Here is a 23,242-nt window from a genome sequence, read left to right as displayed (position 1 = left end):
CATTCAATTTAACAGCATGCATATGCTCATTGCTGGGTTGTGTGGAAGCAAGCTTTACAAATCCTGTGTGGAAAGAGGCCACAGCCTGGCTCTGAGAAGCCGCAGCTTCACTCAGTAAGGGACACTTATTCCTCAGGTGCTCAGTGGACTTACAATGATAGCACCTCTTGGGCTCCTCTGCTTGCACAGGAAATTTGGGTCGAGTACCAGGGGAATGGGGAGGTGACCGCCCAGCCTCTTTTTTCCCAGACCCAGGGGTAAAACGGTGATTCTGCTTTCCCCCAACCTTATACCCTTCTGCCAGTGGTTTGTGTTTGATTGCAGCTTGGGCTTGTTCATAAGAGTCAGCATACTCAGCTAATTCACCCACTGCATTTACCTTTTTGTCCCACAAATACTGTTTTACCTCATCACTGCACATATTCAGGAAATGTTCCTGAGTAACTAGATCACACATCCCTTCAAAGCTGGTAATGCCTCTCCCCCGCACCCATTTATCTACCAAATCTCTCATTTCATTGGCATAAGCCACATTACTTAATCCAGATCCCCTCTTAAGGCTCCTGAATTTAACCCTGTAGGTTTCAGGTGTAACCTGAAACTGTTTCAAAACCAGTTCCTTAAATTTACCATAGTTTGAAGCATCATCAATAGGCATCTTATTGAATATGTCCAGAGCTCTGCCAGTCAATTTTGCTATCAATGTGGTCATCTTCTGCTCTTCAGGGATGGCATGGAGGGTGCACAGTCTCTCAAAGGTGATGAAATATTCGGCAATATCGCTGGACTCATCATACTGTGGACATAGCCGCTCCCATTTATGGATTTTTGGGGAAGTGGAGCCAGCAGGGGGAGGGTTTCGTCTCTTTGACTCCATAACAGCCAGTTCATGCTTCCGGGCCTCCCTCTGGGCCTCCATAGCCCTCTCGTGGGCAGCTGCCTCTCTCGCTGCCTCTGCCTCCATGGCACTAATTTCTAATTGTCTTAGTTCCAGCCGTCTCTTATGTTCACTTTCTCTCTCTTTTGCTTCCAACCTGGCCAGCTTTAGTTTAATAGCAGCGTCACTGGTACTCATTGTCCTGCTTTCTCGTGCTGGGCTACAACCACTCTGCAGTTCACTGGAACTGAGGTCACTAGTACTCATTGTTCTGCTTTCTTGTGCTGGGCCACCACCCCTCTGCAGTTCACTGAAACTGAGATGCACTCAGCTCAGGGGATTCTTAGTTAACAGAGAGCTTCCTTTTCTGTCCCTACTTCCCTTGCCCGAAATAAGCAAACAGAAAATAACAAACCAGTAACCACTTTGTCTGTTCTCCAGCCACCACACTTAAAACTCACTTAAAATCACTACCAGTATCTCAAAGCAATCAACTGTGCACAGATCCTGCTCGACTACGCCACTGTGACGGGTTGGATCACAGAAACCCCCTTGGGAGCTGCCACCCAATGTGCAAAGACTACCCCTGCTTCTGTTTTCCCTGCCAGCTCAGGACTCCAGCTCCCTGTCTTGCTGAGCCAGACACTCCTGTTTGGCTCCAGACACAGATCCAGGGTCTGAATCACTTGTTCCAAAGCTGCAAGTTTACCTGAAAACAGCTCACAGTAGCGTGCTTGTCTTTAGCACTCAGATGCCCAACTCCCAATGGGGTCTAAACCCAGATAAATCCGTTTTACCCTGCATAAAGCAGGGCAAACTCATAAATTGTTCGCCCTCTATAACACTGATAGAGAGATATGCACAGTTGTTTGCTCCCCCAGGTATTAATACATACTCTGAGTAAATTACTAAATAAAAAGTGATTTTATTAAATACAGACGGTAGGATTTAAGTGGTTCAAAGTAGTAACAGACAGAACAAAGTAAGTCACCAAGCAAAATAAAATAAAATGCGCGAATCTATGCCTAATCAAACTGAATACAGATAATTTACTCACCAGTTCCAGAGTGCTCCCTTTTACAGGCTAATCTCCTTTTAGCCTGGGTCCAGCAATCACTCACACCCCCTGCAGTTACTGTCCTTTGTTTCAGTCTCCTTCAAGTATCCTGGGGGGGGGGGGTGGAGAGGCTCCTTCTTTAGCCAGCTGAAGACAAAATGGAGGGGTCTCCCACAGGTTTAAATAGACTCTCTCTTGTGGGTGGAGGCCCCCCTCCTCCCTCCTATGCCAAGTCCAGCTCCAGGATGGAGTTTTGGAGTCACCTGGGCAAGTCACATGCCCCTGCATGACTCAGTCTTTGCAGGCCGATGCCATTGTCCACATGGCATCTTGCATGTCTCCAGGAAGACTTCTCATGTGGATTGGAGCATTCCAAGATGCATTGTTCCCTAAGTGTCTCCTGATCAGGTACTTAACCTGGCGAATTCCTTCCTAAAGAAGCTGACCAAATGCCTCACAAAGCTTACTTAGAAATCAAGCAAGCATACCGCCCATATTCTTAACCTCGAGTAGAAAATGATATATATGTACAAATTGGATGAATAGATATAATAGACCAGAACCTTTACGGAGATATGTTACATGGTACAGGCAGCACAAAACATATTCCAGCTATGTCATCCATACATTTATAAGCACCCCCTCCCCATAAAGCCTTATAGGGTACACTGTCACAGGCACAAATATGTTTGCTCGCCCCAGGCGCTAAAATGCCTAGTTCCAGCTCTGCTCATCAGGCAACCTCTTGGGTTTGTGCTTTTAAGCATTTGGCTGAAACGCAAGGGCTGTACACAAGCATCTGAACAGTTCATCCTGGTGGTGTCCCACTTACAGCTGGAGTGTGAGCTCTCTGTGGCTGGCATTGTCTCCTTTGTTATTTGTCTGTGCAGCACCTAGCACAACAGGGCCTTGCTCGGGGTTCCTAGGCATTACCGTAATACAGGTAATAAAACTAGTAGTGAAAAGGTTCCTCTTCTCTAACATCCTCTCTCTCTGTGAGAGCTGCCTCAGCCTAGCCCACAGAAAAGACCCAGAATATCTACCTGCTCCATAAAGTCAAACACAGAGGGAGCTGCTACCGTCACCGGTGCCTCTTCAATTATTTTCTGATGCCTGCGCTGTAGGGAGCAGTCGCGGCCGAACAATGAAACCGCGTTCCCGTACTGATCGGCAAGGACCTGCACCTCCAGGTGCCGGGCGTGCTGGGCTAATTTCATCACGAAGATGGGGGACCCTGGGGCCTCGCTCTGTACCTGGGAGGGGAGCAGAAGAGCATGAGAAAGGCATTCATGTGGTGGATCCAGGCTTGTATATTCCTTGACATTGTGTTTACACGTGTCATCATCCTCCGTGGGGGAAATTCACTGCTGGGCAGAGGGCTGGCACCATATAAAATATCATTCATGTTCCCAACTCCTTTATGTATTGAGCTTTTTACATTTTTTAAAAATATATGATTGGTGTTTGAACTGACAATAACTCTGCCCCCCAAAATATGCCTATAAAATCAGTCAGGGAAACAGTGGGGAATAGCTCTTCTATTAAATATACTTTTAAAGGGAAAAAAATAAAAACTCAGGATTTATGGGAAGGGGAAGGCCCTCAGAGTTTCTGCAGGGAAACGGGGGGAGTTAAAAAGGCAGGTATATATTCGGATGGGGGTGGAGGGAGGCGTCCTCCTTGGTGCCTCTTACTTCTCTGAGGAGGCAAATTAAAAAGGTGGGATTTGGGGGTACAAACTCTCCTCAGAGTCTCTCACTTGTCTGAAGCAGCCAGTGAATTCCTCCGTGGTCTCTGCTTTCCGGATTCCTTTGCCACCGCCGCCTTCCGAAGCTTTTATCATCACAGGATAGCCAATCCTCTCGGCCGCCTGAAGGAGGGAAAGGGCCAAGAATTTGAAGGGAAAGGTTTAGCTGTTTCTGGGCCAAATGCAGCCCTGGAGCAAGTGGGTGCGACACCCATTGAAGCCCACAGAGTCAGGTCCCCTCGCCCTGGGGTTCAATTTGTCTAAAGCAAACACAACAGACGTAGATGCACTCATCGAATTCCTCTCAATTTAACAGAGAGGGAGCTGGTGGCAGACCAGCTGCTTGGAGGGGTCCTCAGCTCTCAAAGAGCTCCCATTAGCTCTGATCCAAACCAGTTCCCAACTGCTGAACTTCAGGGTACCTCTATTTTGCACACCCTGCTGCAGGAGGTGAGGTGCGGTACGGTGAGAGTTTGGATCTGCGCTGGGGAGGAGAGCATTGTACCGGGTAAGGGGCTTGGCTCTGCTGGCTGTTAGGCGTGTGACCGTCATTGCTGAAATTTATTTTTGTTTCTGTGACGTGCTGGGAGCTAATAGCGCTGGTCAGGTCCCTTTCTATTACTATTAGGAATCCAATTAAGGAAAAGATTCATAGATTCCCAGGGCAAAAGGGACCACTGTGATCATCTAATCTGACACCCTGTATGACAGAGACTACAGGACTTCCCCACAATAATTCGTAGGGCAGAGCTTTTAGAAAAACATCGAGGCTGGATTTAAAAATTCTCAGTGATGTAGAATCTACCATGACCCTTGGTAAATTGTTCCAACGGTTAATTACTCTCATGATTAAAGTTTTACGCCTTATTTCCAGTCTGAATTTGTCTAGCTTCAACTTCCAGCCATTGGATCATGTTATATCTTTCTCTGCTAGACTGAAGAGCCCATTATTAAATGTATGTTCGACACGTAGTTACTTATAGACTGCAATCAAGTCACCCCTTAATCCTCTCTTTATTAAGCTAAATAGACTAAGCTCCTTGAGTCTATCACTAATCCTTTAATGATTATTGTGGCTCTTCTCTGAATCCTCTCCAATATATAAACATCCTTTTTGAGTGTGGACACTAAAACCGGACATGGTATTCCAGCAGCAGTCACACCAGTAACAATTACAGAGATAAAATAACCTCTCTACTCCTACTCAAGATTCCCCTTTAATGCATCCCAGGATCACATTAGCCCTTTTAGCCAGTGTAACACTGGGAGCTCATGTTCAGCTGATTATCCACCTCCACCCCCTCAATCTTTTTCAGAGTCACTGCTTCCCAGGATAGAGTCCCCCCATCCTCTAGGTACAGCCTACATTCTTTCAGAGTAGCAGCTGTGTTAGTCTGTATCCGCAAAAAGAACAGGAGTGCTTGTGGCACCTTAGAGACTAACAAATTTATTAGAGCATAAGCTTTCGTGGACTACAGCCCACTTCTTCGGATGCATACATTCTTTGTTTCCAGATGCATACATGTAGCCATATTAAAATGCACATTATTTGCTTGCAACCAGCAATCTGGATCACTCTGAATCAGCAACCTGCCGTCTTCATTAATTAGCACTCCCCCAACTTCTGTGTCATCTGCATCCTTGAGCACAGATGAATTTGTTTTCTTCCAGGTCATAGATTAAAAAATGTTAAATAGGGCAAGGCCAAGGACTAATCTCTGCAGGACACCATTGGAAACACACCCACTGAATAATGATGATTCCCCATTTACAATTTCAAATAAAATGAGTTGAGCCACTGTTGGGCCAGGATCTTTACCTCCAGGCCTTCATCCACGTCCTTTACACAGCCTCGTGCATAAGTCTCTAGGGAGACGCTGATTGTTCTCCGCTGCTCACAATCCTCCGCTGTCCATTCTGCCATGAGACCTACAGAATGAAACACTGACCTTAGAAGGCCTTAATGCCACAGAGGAGCACATGGTTACAGAGGGACCTCGCTAACTCATTCTCTTGCCTCGGAGACCCACAGCAAATGACTGGATTTGGCAAGTTACTGATGCTTCCTCCCCCACAGCCCAGCCATAGGAACTACTACAGCCATATTTCCACTATGAATCATATGGGAAAGCAAGCAGGGGTGCACAGTTTGTCTGGAGTAGCAGCCAGGCCTGACTTAGCAGGGACCAGCTGTATTCCCCAAAGCCCGGTTACACAGGAGAGCAGCTCTGAGCCAGAGAACAAACATGAAGAGATCTCAGCGTTGCTATTACCAAGGTGTTTTGGTGTGTTTTTTTTTAAATCATTCTGGCTCTTTTTTTAAACCCCACACAAATTGGGGTCTGGCAGCCCTCCAGCAGTGAGGCAGACAGGCATCTCACCATGGCAGAGACCCCAGATTAGTATCTCAAGCCCGATAAACACTGAGCCGTCAAAAGCCACAGGGCTGTGGCTGAGCTGACACATGGACAGCAACACCTGCAAATTCTCTCTGGCACCCACTTCCCTGTACTGGGAGAGTGATCAGGAACCAGGCTCAGGCACCCATCCCTAGAGAGCCAAAGCACAGACACAGGCCAAACAGAAACAGAGGGGACCGAGAGACAGAGGAGGGACGGAAGAAAACAGTGAAGATGAATACAATAAAATGAGAATGGCTAAGGCAGAAGAGGAGGAGGTTTTGAATGGGAGAATTTGGACAAAAAATAAAACTGGATGAAAAACTACTTAGGAGGTTAAAAGCAACAGTAGAGGCCCAGGGAAGAAGAGATGCATCGAGACAGAACAGGAGAATTGAAGATGAGGAAGAGAAAAAGGAAAGCAGTAAGGATTCACAAAACTCCTGTTTGTATAGCAACTGGAGTCGGCAGTTTAATGGTGGATTGGCTGTTCCTGGCAGGCAGAAAAGGGAGCACTTAAATGTGCCTGGGCAGAGGAGGGGTGACGCCCCACCCAAGATCTGGCCCCTCTGGCTAGGAGGATCCCCACTTTTTCCCTTCTGTAATAAGTTTGACAGACAACGCCCAAATAAATCTGACACAAGCCAAGTTCAGACAAAGCATATCTCGTGCAGAAGGCATTCTTACCACTTCCACTCCATGGCAATGTGGGGATCTGGACAGTCTGGGCTACAATGGTGGAAGCCACTTTATCTCCCAAAGCCCACATGGCTTCACTGGGAGGACCTTAAAGCCGGCAGGAAACAAAAACATGAGGAGGTCAGTGCCTCAAACTCACAGAAGCAGTGGGTCCCTTTTCAAAGGGCGGCAAAGAACTTCATATCCCACCCACCCTCCACCCACATCAAACACAACGGAGTAAAAGGCGCACATTATGAGGAATGTTACTGGGAAGTCTCCATGAACCCTGGCTTGAGAGCCCCTACATTAGAAGGCTGGTGTGTAGGGCCAATACACACAGACACCACACTCAGAAATAGTAGTGCCCACCAGAAGCCAAGGACACCAACACACTTGCTAACTCAGCGTACATGACCCCCTTGGACAGTGGTGGGTTTTGCTGGTTTAAGCGGAGGGCTGCATTGAGGGGAAAAAAGCAAGAACCCTACCTAGGAAAGCCACCCCATGTTTCTGCAGCAGCTCTGGAAGCTTAGGGTTTTCAGAAGCATGGCCCCAGCCAGCCCACACGGCCTGTGATGAAAGAAAGACAGTGAGTATGAGGGGATAGCTGTCCGCACTAGCGTCCTCCCATCTTTCACCCACCGCATCCTGCGCTGCCCTCTAATAGAGACAGGCGCAGATCAACAGCATGGATCCCAACACCCTCAAACTTCAAAGTCCTAACTACAGCTTCGGCCTCTCTCTACACTCCACTTGCTCCCCTCCAAGAGTAACCCAGGCTATTAGTTACAGTCTTTAAAGGCCTAAGTGGTCAGGGAGCCATTTACCTGAGGGTTCACCCCTCCCATTCTGTCTTGTCGGTAATGATCGGTGGGTGCTCTTGTTCTCAATTTCTCAAAGGATGGAGCCATGGTACTCTAAATAGAGGGCACCTAGCCCAGTGGCACCTTCCCCCTCATGCCACAGTGCCCAAGTAGCACCTCTGAGCGCACAGACTAAGGTACGGGTCTGCTCTGGGCTTTGAAGGTCATTTGTGTAACAGAAAGAGTGGGAATGGTTCCAGAGCCATTTCGGTTTGTAACTTAGCCCCTTCTGCAGCCATAATGCCGGGCACTGCAAATAATTACCCCCCAGTCAGGGGGCAGAGACTCAGGTCTGCAGACACATTCCATTCTCTCTCGTTGCCCACTCAAGCCAACGGGAATCTTTCCCTCAATTTGCACAGGCACTGGCAGGCCCTAGGATCTCCGGCTGTCCCTCCAGAATTACCTGCCTAATGCCAGGACCCATTTCCAGACCTCAAATGGGCCCAGGAGGATTCCTGAGCTTCAGGTTCATAACTTTTGTGTGACCATCCCTAGTCCATGAAGACCAACCCTCTGTGCGCTGCTTGTACCTGCACCGGAATCCTCTTGGAAATATCCACAATCAGCTCTACGTTGGCATAGTTGTTGTTGTTGGCTCCCCCAGGGACAGGCACATAGTGATCAGCCATTTTGATGTACTCTGGAAGAGAGAGCCCATTCTTGGTAGCGTACAGAGGGCTGGTCGGGGGGTGGGGGGGAAACATGCATAGCAAACTGACTGCATCTGAGTTGACAACTTCAGCTCCTATTATGGTCGCTCCCCCAGGGAACTGCAGCCATGACAAGCTTGCACACATCACTGTATATTGCAAAGCAACCACAGTTCTAGAACCCAAGGGAGATTGGAGGGCAGGGGGGGAGGGGCTAAATCTCTCAGTGAGTCTGATCCTATAGTCCACGCAAGGAGAAACTCTCACTGAAAACACTAGGAGATGTCCTGGCTTGTGAATGCAGTTCCTTGTGCCTCTGACTAAAACCAATCAATACAGAACTTCCCAGGTGAGTGCTGAGGAGAGAACAAAGAGGCAGCAGTGCTGGCACCTATCAGGGGAGGTTTGCAATAGGTACCACAAGGAAAGAGGGGACACAAATGTCAGATATTGGTTAGATTTTATGGATCTAGGACTTGCCTGCATTTGCTTTAAGATCTTCAGGCGTAACCATGACAACAAATCGAATTGCTCGCTCATTTCTGAACATTTCGTAGGCCCACCTGCGGATGGAGCGCATGCACTTCACAGCAGCAATGCCATTATTTGCAATCAGAACCTGGAAGCAAGAGGCAGAAAGGAACACAAGGGTCAGAGGCAGGCGTTTGGATCTGACTAGGCTCAAACCAGCAAAAGGCAGAGAGATCCTTCATTTCCCCTGAAAACTGAGACGAGGGCACACAGCACCTTGCAGGATCAGGCCCTAATGCTCAGATATGGGAAACTGTAAAAAGGCTGGTCCCTTATTCAATATTCTGCCAAGACACCAAAATTGCAGCCTTTAGATCACTGGAAAGGAGTTACGTAGTAACATGTACATGGGTTATTACACACACAGTAATGTTATTAACATGGGAATTCCATGGTTGTAGAGAGAGCAGAATACCAGAATATAGGGACAGACACATTATAACAGCCTAGACAGCTCACCACAGCTCCTTTCCAAGAGCTGAACTTTTGCAGGAAGTCGCCAGATGAAGGAAGCATTAGGCTAGTTACCGTTTCTACACAAATGAGAGAAAGCTGAAATACGAGGTCAAATTCTGCTCTCGGTTACTCCACTGAAGTAGTTATTCCAGATTTATTCCGGGCACAATGGAGATCAGAATCTGGCCCGATGTCTGCAATACAATTCATAAACACCCTGAAATGCAGAGGGACTCTCACTGACAATTAACTGCAATGTCTGTTCCTATCAAAGTAAACCAGTTCAAGAGCGGGCTGCCTGCGAATGCTGAAGTTGAGACTAGATCAGTGTTTCTAACAAACGCTGTTTCTCGGAGCTGTGACTTGGCTGCCAGTCTTCATGATGTCGAGTCTTAGCCAAAAAGCTTTACTTTTGGCATGGTGGGAAATAATTTTGACTTAGAACAACAACTTGGCTTATTCAAGCATAAGACAAGGCACTGCCCAGCCCTGGGCGTGGGAAGGAATAAAATACCTCACAAAGCTCTGCAGAAGCCCTTTCTCTGAGGACTGAGAACGCAGCACTGACTGGCTTCAACAGGCAGCACCCTCTAGAAAGGTGTTGGATGCAACATAGGAAGTCAAGAGTTGGAGGTTTACAATGAAAAGAAAAAAGTAAAGAACCTTCAGGCAATCAGCAGGGACAAGGGAGAAGCGGGTTTGCACACACGTACCAAGGGAGGAAAGAAGTAAGCAAAAAACTGCATATAGGAGACACCTCTAAGAAGTTCCAAAGAGTTTTGTATTTGTAGGATCCATTTTGATCCTTAATGGTGCTTTGACATAACTGACCTATGTTAATATCCTAGGAACCTCCACGCCAGCAGCCTACAGAATATAAGAACTGTTCAGGAAACCAGCATCCCAACTGCAAAGAGAGCTAGGAAGCCAAACATCCCCACGAGCACGCGCCTGGGCCAGGCTGGGCTAAGGGCAAGGTACCTTTTCAATAATGCGGTTCCCCCCAAAACGAGTCACGAACTCAGCAGGTGAGGCGACAGTGAAATCCCTCTGGAGATCCAGCTTCTTCTGCTCTCGGCCTCTCTTGACCAGGTGCAGCCCTGACATGCTAGGCCTGAATCAGGTACAAAAAAACACGGCATTTAAAAAAAATCATCATCAAAGCAAGGCTGCTGTTTAGATACGCCAACAGTTCAGAAGGGCAGAGTCAGATTGATGTCAAGCTTAGGACTCTGAGAAGGAATGAATTTTGCAAACCATGCAACAGCCTAAAACTTAAGATGAAAAACAAACCATCACAGTAATACCAACAGTCTCAAAGAATCAATAGCCATCAGATAACCCATACACTCCCGACAAGGTAAATACAGGATATAAAGGATTGCTTTACCAATATGCAGACTCTTCCAAGACAGAACACAGAAGCTGTTTAAACAGTACCCTACACAAAGGGTGAAGGAGAACACTGTATTCAATTGAGAGACATGGGAGAGTAAATTTAGGAAAGCGAAATGTAATTCTTCAGGGCTGAATCCCCTACTCTTATGCAAAATAACAGGATATCTTTAATGATGCCAAGTGCCCAAGACCTTGGCTACCTGTCACGGATTTAAAAACCATTGATAAAAGGCAATTGTGCTGCTAGGAAAGATGTTCTATCTCTACACAGATACCCTAAGAGAGGCTGAGAGCCATCCTGGTGTTTGCATTTCAGACCACAGACGCGCACACAGCCAAAATCACTGGGAAATTTCAGGACTGTTGACGGACAAGGCTGAGTATGTGTGTAGCTACTATCAGGATAACGATAGTGCCATGACAAATACTAATCCGCTTCCTGCCTGACAAAGATTCACAGATCACACATCGCTGGCAACGTGCCAACGCTCTGCACAAGGGTCTCAAATTACTTTGCAAACAGTTATTAAGCCTCACAACTGCTATGTGGTAGGCCTTTCTTATCTCCAAGTCACAGAAGAGTCCTGAGGCCTACATGATAAACTTACACGGGTATAGCTACTTTGCTCAAGGATGAGAAAAAAAACACACACCCCCTGAGTGACACAGTTATAACAACCTAGGCCATGATGTAAGACAGCAGTTCTCAAACTTTGGTCCGCGGACCACCAGTGGTCTGCGAGCTCCATTCAGGTGGTCCACGGATAGTTCCCTCTAAGGTGCGCGCTTGGGCGGCCACACACGAGGGAATGAAGGGCCACCCACCTAATTAGTGGAGCCATGGCTTCACTAATTAGGTGCCTGGACATGTAAAGTGAGGTGGTGCCTTGGGGGAAATAGAGGGTATGGGGCAGGGGGCAGTGGGGTGAGAAGAGGGGGCTGCGGCAGCCAGAGAAAAAGGGGCAACTTTCCCCAGCTCGGGGGCTGCCGCGGCAGGGGAGAGATCCCCCCGTCCTTCCCAGCCTCGGCTCATGGGCTGCCGCGGCGGGGGAGAGAGAGGGCACAGCCATCGCATTAGAAAGGTAAGACTACTGATATTAAAATATGAGTTGTGTGCTTCTATTTGTAGAACAAAAAAACGTTAATTATTAAGGGTTTTTTATATAGCACTTTTATCCAAAGCACCTTACCATAGTTAGCTAACGGTACAAGCAACATTTGGAAAGATCATTAAGTGGTCCGCCGAGATCCTCAGCAATTTTCAAGTGGTCCATTGAAAAAAAAAAAAAAAAGTTTGAGAACCACTGGTGTAAGACATCCAGGGCTTCTCTCATAGCTACTGCCTCTCCTGGAGGTGGATTAACTACACCAACAAGAGAAACTCTCCTGTCAACATAGGAGCATTTTCACTGAAGTGCTGCAGTGTTTTAAGAGCACACCTTTCTTCTGGCACAGAGATGCTATGTGACTTGCCCAAGGGACATGCAGCAAATCAACAGCAGTACTGGGACCAGCTGTCAGTTCCATGCTCAATCTACAAGACCATCCTGCGAATCTGCTGCATACTTTGTTGTTTTTTCCATAGACGCATGAAAGGACCTCCTGGGCCAGAGAGGCACTTTGAAGTAAGCACTGCTCTTCCCATGCAGCTCAGATTGTAAGGTCGGGGCATTTGCTAGTCATGAAATCAGCACGCAACAATCAAATAAATTATGCTCTTTGTGTTTAGGACACAAAAGAAAAACAAGCATGTAGTTTTGAACAGGAAATCAAAACACACTGACAGTATCATTCTCATTTTCCTATCAGTCACTAAATACTGCAATATTGGGCAGAATGCTGCCTCTCCACTCTCGGAACCTTTACTCAGAGGAGCAATTCGTACTCACTTTAACTCCAGTCAAGAAGTCCATTTGCAAGGGCTTTGTAGGACTGAACCCCTTTCTTTGCTAATCCTGCTCAGACAACAGTCTCCTGTAAATTTCATGGATGGGAATCCTTTAGTACTTAATGCTAATGATCAAAGGGCTACTTGCAGATAGCTAAGGCCCAGATATTCAGATTGTGTTTATCCCAGCAGTATCAACCGCAAGCATTCAAAAGTCATAACAGTGGCTTACAAATGCTACAATTTTTTTTAAAATACTACACTCTAGGTTCTTTTAATTGCCTTCTGGATTTTGAGAATCCAGGGCTCATATTTGTAAGGTTTTTTTCTGCAACCTTAAAGGCTAGAAACGTACTCCCCGCCCTTCCCCCAATCATGAAATCAGAGAGATTCTCACATGAGAAAATAAAGTCCCACCTCCTGGAGTAAAGAAAAGAACCAAATAATGAGATTTGCAATAAAGTTATGAACGTGTTGCTAACTCTTACAGCAATCAAGCTAATGTGCACAGAAATTCCCTTCCCTCTTCCAAACCCACAAAATACTTTTATATTTCAGCAAGAACTGTTTCAACATGAACCCCAGCCTGCAGGGGGCAGGGGGCAGAACCCAAGCAATGCAGTGTTATGCTAGAGCAGGACAACATGATGAAACCCAGTAGCTAAAGAGAAACTAACCAGTTCATTTTGCATTGTCCCAGATGCCTGAAATTAAAAGAAAACAAACTATAAAAAAGTTTGGTTTTACAAGATTTTAGCTTTAATAAATGAAGGGGTAATACAGGGATGTTGGGTTTGTTTTTCAAATAAATTATTTTTAGTCTGACAGCATCTCTCACAAACACAAAAGTTAAAAAAAAAAAAAAAAAAAAAAAGAGTTAAACGCCACAAAAATATTGTGCAATGCTAAAAAAAACCCAGATATAACTCACTGCCACACTCAGAAAACTAAAGAGAAAAAGTTGCATAAGAAAAGCTGCTGCCTTAATCTCCCTAAATACATGGATTGCTCGATAAATTCAAATCGCTGGACAAACATTCATTAACTTTCACATTTCAATGAGAAAATAAAAACAGCCAATGCAGTGTGCAGGCAATGTTTAGGGACCAATGCCTGGCTACCACTACCTTTCAAGGAGTGCTTCACTGCACACATCTCAACAAGTACAGAGATTCCTACCCGGAACTCTACTCAGAACTAGGAAACTGGTAAAGAAAAACCCTTGAAGCACATCAGAAAGGAGCAGCAAGCGCCTGTTGTTTTGCTAAGCAGACAGAAGTTGCAGCTGTTAAGAAAGTTACATTCTGCCTTGAACTCCTGATCCCCTTTTCAAGGTACCCAAGGCAGAACATTTCTTTTGCCCCTGGTGCCAACCTTCTCAAACACTGGACCCATCCTCTCCCTCCATTCTGTAATTCAATGTGTGATTAGGGTCCCATTGCAGAGTCCAACCCGGGTGCTTCCTCTTCCTCCTCCATTTCTCGGTCTCTCTTCCCTGCCTCCATTTCTCCTCCTTCCCCTGGCAACTAGAGTAGTAGTAACAGCGAACTCTTTAGCAGCACCCTGTGGCACAGATTAGAAACTTCACTTAAATGACCTTGGGCTGGCTCCACTCACTTCTCTCTTAAAGCAACAGTAGCTTAGAGCAGTTTCACCTTACCAGATACCTACAGGGGCCAGAGTTTTGTTTCGCAAAATCCAAGTAGGGATGGGGTGGGAGTAGGGGGGAGGAACCCAACTCTACCCTTACTACACAGCGTATGTGCAAAGGTAGAGACATCACCTTGACCTGGAGCCTGAACATTTGCATTTCCTGACTGTGTTGGACTGACAAACTTGCATCAAAGCAGGTGTTTCCAATGTGGTGCATCAACAAAGTGAGCCATGGTCTCCGCCCTGAAGAGCTTACAGACCAAGACAACGGACAACATGCAAAGGGCAGGGGAGAAAGAGAATCAAGTCCATATGATTTTATGGACAAAGTCATTTGCTACCTTTTAGTGAACGTTATAATTACATAAACAAATGAAGACCTCTGTCCAGCTTAGCCATGAAACGTTGGTTAAGTTCTTCCAGAAGTGGGTTAGAATAGGGATTTGAAAGATTGGATTTTATTTTTGTTTCATGCTGCAATCTATTCCTATCAGCCTTATCACAGCGCTATGTATAACGGGCTCATACCAGAGCAGGGCGCCAGCTCATGTCAATGACAACTTACATGCAGAGCAAGAACAAATGCAATGAGCAGAGCGGGGCCTGAACTGTCACTCTGGGTCCAAACCCCAATCAAACACCTCGCAGGAGTCCATGTCTGACTCCAGATCCCACTTCACAGCAAGGCCAGCCCTAGAAACTGAGAAGTACTGACACAGCAAAGTGCCTTATCTGAAGGGCAAGTTCCCCTTCCTGGTAAATGAATACAAATAGGTCTATCTGAGTCATTGTTTTATGGCTGAAACGCTGGATGCTCAGCACTGGGAGGGGTTAAATGAATGATCCCTTCACCGGATGACAGGGGAAGTTATTCCTACCCATGTCTTTGTTCTCAGGCCGTGGAAGAGGAACAAATGCTATTACAAGCGGCCGTGAGCACGTTGCACCCATCCTGCATGCCCTGGGGCCTGGATCCTGCACCCACTGAAGTTAATGGTGGAGCATCAGGGCTGATAAAGGATACCATAGAGACAGCATCAGTCCTGCTGGCTTCCAAAGAGCTCCCTGGCAAGGTGCCTGGGGAGGATCAGCACTCTGGTAACGCCACTGCATGTGACTTCCCTCTTTACACGTAAGGTGGGTGAGCAAGGAGGCTTTTGCTCTAGCGGCCACAAGGGTATGGATCCCACCCCCTCCTTCCCCTGCCTCTCCACACAGCTTAATCAATCTCACTTTTTAGCAATAGGCAACCCAAAGTGTTAAGACCAAACCCCAGGCAAGACCCCTCTTTTTTAAAATGAGGGCACTTTGTTCCAAGCACATAATCTGCGCATTACTGCAATAATGGCAGCACCGGCTAGTTTGTAAGCTGTTTTAATTGTCTCACGTCCCATCCATTTGCTCAGCACCTCAAATGCCTCAGCGAGAGGCTCTTTAGAAACATAAGTTATTCATTAATATGTAACAGATCAGGGCCAAATCTGCAGCTCTTGCTCTTGAGTGTTTTGTCGAAGGGAGGGCTGTGGATTTGATTCCATTAACACCAGCACTTTTTCTCTCCGGATCGCAGGATAATTTACTAACACCATTTCACTCATCCTCATAACCCTGCCTGCAAGTTAGATCTGCATCATCGGAAACGGAGGTACAGGAAGATGAAGTGAACCTGCCCAAGGTCATCACAGGCAGCTGGTGACAAAGCTGGGAATAGATCCTAGGAATTCCAGCTCCCTGGCCCAGCCACCAGGCCTCACACACGTTCTCCCACATTTGTAAATGTAAACATTTTCATTCTGCTTTATGATTTGCTGACGAAGGAAGGATAGCGATTGTTTCTCCAAGCAGTGGTAGCAGCAGGTAAAATTCTGCCTGGCCATCTCCACAGATAAGAGAGAGGAACACAGCCTGTCACCAAAGATCACACACAAAAGTAACATTTTGGGATCCCAGACCCTCACCTTGACACACAGGTGAAATAACAGCCTAACCTGAATGACTCCTTTCCTAGCAGTGACTTCTTTTTTTAAGCACATGACCCGGCAAGGTGCTGCAGTTCTTGGAGTCAACAGGAACGGAGGGTGCTCAGCACCTCACAGGATCAGACCCCAAGTTTCACCAAACAGTCAAACACTGTGATCACTTAAGGCGCATGCTCCCACTTTTGGGTCACACGCAGTTCACGAATGCTCACATCTGCATATTGTTATCATTTAGAGTTTTAAAAGCTTGCTTACCTCTAAAGGACACCAAGTAAAACAATTCAGCAGCTAAAGAGCAAGCAAACCCCACACAACCGCTATAATCTGCTGATCCAAGATGCAAGGAAAACAGCCCTTTGCTTCAAGGCTAGCTCAGCCCAGGTCACCTTATTGCTATTCCTTAAAGGGATACACTTCATTTATTAACAGCCAGTAGCCATTTCAACACACTCAGAACCCACACGTTTACAAAGTGAAAAAACGGAGCAACAGTGCTGGCAGGTGGCCTTCATTTTACTCATTAGTGTCTGAGTAACGTCCCTCTCCCCAGCCTAAAACAGAGACAGTCAAATAATGTTGGAAATTTCTGAATTAAGTATTACTTTTGGTGTAGTCCAAAAACAGGGAATAACACGGTTAAGTTGCACAGTACAAGGCTGTATTTCTACCAGGGTTTAGAAGGGCAAAAGAGTTTAAATTAATCCTGCCCAGATCTCCCTAAGTGATTCTGCTAAGAAAGTGTAAAGGTCTCCGACCCCCGACAGTGCATTGCGAATTTATTTAGAATAATTATTGAAAATAGTTCCTTAAAATTCCATAATGCTCAGTTGGGACTAGACTTTCAGACAACATAGGCACAAAGCAATTAACACAACTGTATACCAATCTAAAAAAAAAAGTTAGGCACTGCAGGGGCAATTGGCTAACTAGCCACATTTGTGCATGTGTAATCCACACACCTTCTGGGTGTGGTGTTCTGTCCCGTCTAGTGGCACTGAGACCACTTAGAGTTAAATGAGTCTGCTCTACAGCCTTACCTAAAAGCCATTTGGCTTTTAGCTCATGTGGTAGAGGATCATCCACTAAGCTCCAGAGATCCCAGGTTCGATCCTGCCCGCTGATGACCGGGGTCTGTTGGCATTACATATGCAAGCACAAGCAGTTGTAATTAACTGTGCACTCATTCTGTGTGCTTAAGGTGTCTGAAAATCATGCCCATAGGTCAGCCAAATAAAACTGTCGTTACTGAGCAAAACAAAAATACACCATACAGATAGATATGCGTCTGATGAAGTGGGCATTCACCCATGAAAGCTTATGCTCCAATACATCTGTTAGTCTATAAGGTGCCACAGCACTCTGTTGCTTTGCACCATACAGATATAAACTCTAAGGTAAGTGTAACATACATGATGATGATCCCCTGTATTAAATATGGTCTTATCCTCCCACCAGTGAGAAAAATTCTGCCCTTAGTTACCTCCATGCAAAGACATTAATGAGGGTAACTGAGGGCAGATTTTTGGCCCATGTGGAGACTATTGGCAGTGACAAGGTAGCAACATTTGCACAGACCAACAGATGGCGTGCTTGAAGAGGGGAAAAAACAAAAACACGACAAGCATACAAGGAAAAAACAAAATGAAAGAGAAAGCAGGGGAGAAAAAAGTGGTCTGATTTTAACTTGAGTTACTATGTTTAAAGGGGCAAATCCAATGGACCAAAAAAAAAAAAAAAAAAGCACATTTCCATCTGATATTTTTAAACAGTTACAATTAATATCTGTTATAACAACCTTGGAAAGAGATTAGGAGAAGAAAAAAATCTATTTTTTGCAATGTTTCCTTTGTGCTTTTGACAGCACTTTGTGTATAGTCACTTTCTCTCTCTGCTTTGCACAGTCAACGAGCACACACACACACACAACTGTAAAACTACAAAGGTTGGCATGGCAACTCAGGGTCAAGCTGATTTATCAATCATATCCCTCATCACAGTCCAAGGGTTAAAATACACCTTATATTATTTCTCTCATTTTAAGTTCCTCAGTTCAGCTGAAATCTTTTCCTCTTGTCATGTAAGAGCAAGAACTAGGATGACCTCTCTAGTTGCTGCATCCAAGCTTCAACTCTCTAATCTCTCCTCAGACAAAAGTCTCAGAGGTGCTCATTGGCAAGAGCAGGCTGACACTGGTGAAGTGTAGCTGCTTGGCTGTGGCACTGTTGGAGCACGAACCAGGCACTTTCAGAACTGTTATGGCACTGTTCTGGAGAAAGCTCTCTGCACAGACACTCAACACAGTTCTTGGGGATACACCACCTCAAACAGCTGCACTGAGTTTATTATTGGATATCCATTTTGAAACCAAATCAACCACATACTGTGCATGGTGGCATTTAGGTCCAAGGAGAGATGGATACACCTCTACCCCGATATAACGGGACCCGATAGAACACGAATTCGGATATAACGCGGTAAAGCAGTGTTCCGGGGGGCAGGGCTGTGCACTCTGGTGGATCAAAGCAAGTTGGATATAACGCGGTTTCACCTAGAACGCGGTAAGATTTTTTGGCTCCCACGGACAGTGTTATATCAAGGTAGAGGGGTATGTGCATCGGGATCACAGCTAGGGAGCTCTTTAGATCAAGGATCCTGATCCAGGCCCATTTCTAATTCAAACAGGGGTATTAAATACTCCTCCAAACTCACCGGAAAGCCCCCTCAAAACCCCAGCTTATCATGAAGGGGGTAATCCGGGCAGACTACACTCTGCAGTTCCATATTCCATTATTAATCCCCCAGCTGCCCAGTCCACTTAGTAATAGATTTAATGCACCAGCAAGTTGGACATTGCAATGCTGTAATATGCATAAATAGCCTCTTGAAGTCAGCATAACCTTGCAAATCTGCACTAGTGACCAGGACAGCTATTGGGAAGCACTGACAATTGCAAATTATTGAGTGAGGCCCCAATTCCGCAAAGCAAAGCGTACGAGCTGCTGCAAAGCATAGCTCAGGTTTAGATTTAGAAAGAGTTCGCAACATCGCTGGCTCTGCTTTTAAACCCTAGCTAAGATGTGGTGCCTGGTGCTTGGGGGCAAAATTCTAAAATGCACAGATCAGCCAAGTGGGGATTAGCAAGGTTCTGCTCAAACTCCAGCACCCCAATCGTGTCAACGGAAAATAAAAAGTTTCCATTTAAAAACAGAATTTCATTAGAAGAAAAAGAGCAATTTTCAGTAAACCGGGAGTGGGGTGGGATTTAGGGGGTAATTTTTAATTTTATACACTGACTCCTACTTCTTACATTCCCCCTCACTTATTTATAAATAGCTTTGAGCAAAAGAAACTGGAAACAAATCTCAGGGCTCTTTACCTCATGGTTGTGGAAGAAGACGTTAGCGAAAAGGACTCAAAAGAGGAGGAGGAACCAACACTCATCACGCTACTTCTGCTAGTGACTTTAAAGGATCCAGGTACCAGCTCATCATCAGACGAGTTATCTTCAAAAGAGCCCAGGACAAATTTTGCCATCGCTTGCCTTTTGAGCTGTACCTGAGTGCGTTCTATAAACTGCTCCTGCTTTTCCTTGGAGATGGACTTCTTTAGCTTCATCTGCTGCTTTGATGAAGGAAGCGGAACTTGAGATAAAGGCTCTGCTAAATTGTTTGCTGGAACATCTTGTGCCGGCTCTGACACGTCAGAGGAAGAAGGGATATTTGGAAGTTTGTGTTGCCAAAGCATACTTGCTGCTTGCTGAAAGGCATCCATGGACACTTGTCCAGAGGTCAGTGAGGTGTGACCAGGCCCTGTGGACTTGGATGGTGTTACAGCCCTCTCCTGCAGTTGGCATGTTGATCCTTTTGAAGGTTTCTCTTTGTTTTCAGAGGCTGCTGGCGGCTCAGGACTAGGTCTCTCAGTCTCTGACTTTAGCTGGTTAACGGGCTGAGAATTTGCCATTTTGGTCTCAATAAACCATAGCAAAATCAGACAGGACAACAGGGCCAGCAGTAACATTCAGAAACCCTAAAAGATGAAGAGATGCATATGTATAAAAGTCACAATCTAGTTCAGTTAACACTAACAGGCAGCAAGTGGACTGGGACGGACTCATTCTAACAGAGAAAGACTGGTTGGATTCGAAATGCTACCACAGGATCAAAACAACACCGTAAAACTTCTGTGGTCATAGCAGATGTCAAGACGACCAGTATGTATCGTCCCAGAGCACTAGGAACTGTATTACAGCAATAAGGATTAGGAATCAGATCCCCCTTGCTCCAAAACCACGATTCTCTATTAGCTGTTTGTTAGTGGTGTATGTTAGATCAACAGAACGAAAGGCAGCTGCCAGCAGCCAGACCTTACAGACCTCCCTCCTATCCCCCCACTCCCGCCCACACAGATCCTGTGAAAAATAAACAACAGAAGCATAATGCTGGTTAAGAGATCTTCAGGTATATTTCTAACACCAAAGAACATTCAGTACCGAAAGCAGCCAGCTACTTTATCTTTTACCCAACAAAATCCTTCTGACAAATCTCTTTGCTTGGTCCTTCATTCAGCACTGCAATGTACTTACAGGCAATAGCTAAACTGAAGACACTGTTACGGCACAAGCTATTTTTACTTCCTAAAAAACAGAACTTTGGCAAGAGCTGACTGGTACTATGCACTGAGCTTCCCCTAGATATGCCTAATAAGCTAATACAAGTCAACACCCTGGCTTTTTCCCACAGAAACGTGACAGTCTAATAAGTTTACGTGACTTATGGAAGTAACAGATGTGCATTCACTTTGACATTAAATCCTAAACCAACACCCCCAGTTTTGGGCTATTATGAAAGACCATCTACAAGGACTTTGGTGTCAAGTATCAGAGGGGTAGCCGTGTTAGACTGAATCTGTAAAAAGCAACAGAGGGTCCTGTGGTACCTTTGAGACTAACAGAAGTATAGGGAGCATAAGCTTTCGTGGGTAAGAAGTGAGGTTCTTACCCACGAAAGCTTATGCTCCCTATACTTCTGTTAGTCTCAAAGGTGCCACAGGACCCTCTGTTGCTTTTTAAGGACTTTGGTGTAGCCACATTTAGAAAGGGACACCGTCATCTTGGATGGGAAAAATATAAAATCACATTTCTCCCTAAAAACTGGGCGCCTTCTAGTCACTAGCACCATCCAAGAACACTGGAACTGAAAGACGTTAGCAGAAAAATTATTTCCCTCTAGGTTTTTTTAAGCTTGTTCATTTTGTGTACTTGACAGAACATTGTGCAAAGTCAATTTTCCCTGCAATGTCAGTTTCCTCTTAGCTGAAAAGATCCTTATAAACATCCGGGGAAGAGATCGTAACTTAAAAGAAAAATCCAGGTTATATTATGTATAGAGTATGTGTCTACCAGAAGTAGATTTTTTTTTTAAAGTCAATTTTAAAAAATGGCAAGGACCCAGGCATCCTTATAAGTGCACCACTGCTTCAGTCAATTTCCATCTCATTTGTAAAGTCCTCAGCCTGATTGCTCTACCCAGGCACAGAATGCAAGCACCAGGCTCCCATAGGATTGTGGTCTCCAAAGAGAAACACCCAGGACCAGCTCTAAGCACCAGCAAACCAAGCATGTGCTTGGGGCAGCACAATTTCAGAAGCGGCATTCCGGCCACCTTTTTTTTTTTTTTTGCTTCGGCAGTTGTGCTCCTGGAGGGCTTTTTTGTTTTGTTGTTGTTGCTTGGGGCAGCAAAAAACCTAGAGCCGGTCCTGGAAACACCCACCAAGATACAAAACCTTATCATAGGTCTAGCCCATCTGCATGCAGACACAGACAACTGTGTGTACAAGACACACGGACAAGCAAGTTTCATGCCAACAGCATTTATTTATTACAATTCCCCCTGCTACAAATCTCACATACCAAGGATTCAGGCTGGGATGGAAGGGGAGGAGGTAAACTGAATATCCACTTTTCTGAAAAGCAGTTACAGTAGAACCTCAGAGTTACGAATTGACCGGTCAACCACACACCTCATTAGGAACCAGAAGTATGCAATCAGGCAGCAGAGACTCCCTTCCCCCCACCCACCACCCAAAAAAGAAGCAAATACAGTACAGTCTCTGCTAAACATAAATTACTAAAAAAAAAAAAAAAAAGGGGGGGGGTTAAAAAAAAGATTTGACAAGATAAGGAAACTATTTCTGTGCTTGTTTTATTTAAATTCAGATGGTTAAAAGCAGCATTTTTCTTCTGCATAATATAGCTTTGAAACTTTACTAAGTCAATGTTCAGTTGTAAATTTTTGAAAGGACAACCATAACATTTTGTTCAGAGTTACAAACATTTCAGAGTTAGGAACAATCTCCATTCCCAAGGTGTTCGTAACTCTCAGGTTCCCCTGTAATTCAAATAATTAAAAGACTGGGGGGAGTGGTGGGAAGGAGATCTCCCCCTCTCTTTTTAGAAGTTTTTCCCTTTCCTCCCCCTTCCCCACTCCCTTTTCCTTGTTTACAATGTTTGTGCTGTGTGTCTGCCTGTTCACCCTGCGTAGGATGATCCCCATGGCTCAGGAGTGGCCGGGAAAGACCTTCACAATTTAAGGACTTTAGGCAAAGGTCCCAGCAGGTCCATGTGCAGAATTTATCAGTATCTTTTGCAAAACCCTTGTGACCTGGTATGAATAATCTGCTTTACATCTACAAATCCTACCTCCAGGGCCCCCACGAGGCCACGAGGCAGCCTTGACTCCCAGCCTGTGATTCTCTATCACGAGCCACGCAGAGGCTCCACAGGCCCTTGGGGTGATCGGAAAGGATGAAATGTGTCCTATTTTATGCAAATGATTCAGCCCTGCAGCTTGTGGCATGTTACAAAGGTGCCCCTGGTGTTCTGACAGCATGTCGGAGGAAAGGGGAAGGCGTCTGCCTTTCTTCCATGCTTTGCCTACCTAGACTGCAAACTCTTTGGGGCAGACTGTCTCTTACTATGTTTTTGTACAGCTAGCCACGCCTGTAATGATGTCACAGGACAATGGTCTCCCACTGCTGTCTAATGTCAAAGACTTTATTACGC

At 45.6% G+C, this 23,242-nt stretch overlaps 1 protein-coding gene across 9 annotated transcripts in view; it reads right to left on the bottom strand.

Annotated features, from left to right (window-relative positions):
• The window catches only part of ACACB (acetyl-CoA carboxylase beta), a 75,007-nt gene that overhangs the window by 40,653 nt on the left and 11,112 nt on the right, over positions 1-23,242 (bottom strand). For 6 of the 9 annotated variants that reach the window (XM_054006153.1, XM_054006151.1, XM_054006145.1 and 3 more), the window contains 9 exons: positions 19,559-20,208; positions 10,246-10,378; positions 8,758-8,896; positions 8,158-8,267; positions 7,250-7,331; positions 6,768-6,866; positions 5,501-5,610; positions 3,694-3,804; positions 2,978-3,187 (listed from right to left, as the gene is read on the bottom strand). In XM_054006153.1, coding sequence (XP_053862128.1) covers positions 2,978-3,187; positions 3,694-3,804; positions 5,501-5,610; positions 6,768-6,866; positions 7,250-7,331; positions 8,158-8,267; positions 8,758-8,896; positions 10,246-10,378; positions 19,559-20,199 — 1,635 coding nt within the window. In that variant the 5' untranslated portion in view covers positions 20,200-20,208. Of the gene's footprint in view, positions 1-2,977; positions 3,188-3,693; positions 3,805-5,500; positions 5,611-6,767; positions 6,867-7,249; positions 7,332-8,157; positions 8,268-8,757; positions 8,897-10,245; positions 10,379-13,227; positions 13,255-13,924; positions 14,055-19,558; positions 20,209-20,671; positions 20,689-23,242 lie in introns of those variants that run through there. The other 3 variants (XM_054006148.1, XM_054006150.1, XM_054006152.1) reach the window with 3 other exon arrangements.

The sequence above is a fragment of the Malaclemys terrapin genome, chromosome 16, assembly GCF_027887155.1.
Source record: "Malaclemys terrapin pileata isolate rMalTer1 chromosome 16, rMalTer1.hap1, whole genome shotgun sequence".
Lineage (NCBI taxonomy): Eukaryota > Metazoa > Chordata > Testudines > Emydidae > Malaclemys > Malaclemys terrapin.
The sequence above is the reverse complement of the archived record's forward strand: the minus strand, read 5'-3'. Positions and strand labels throughout refer to the sequence as shown.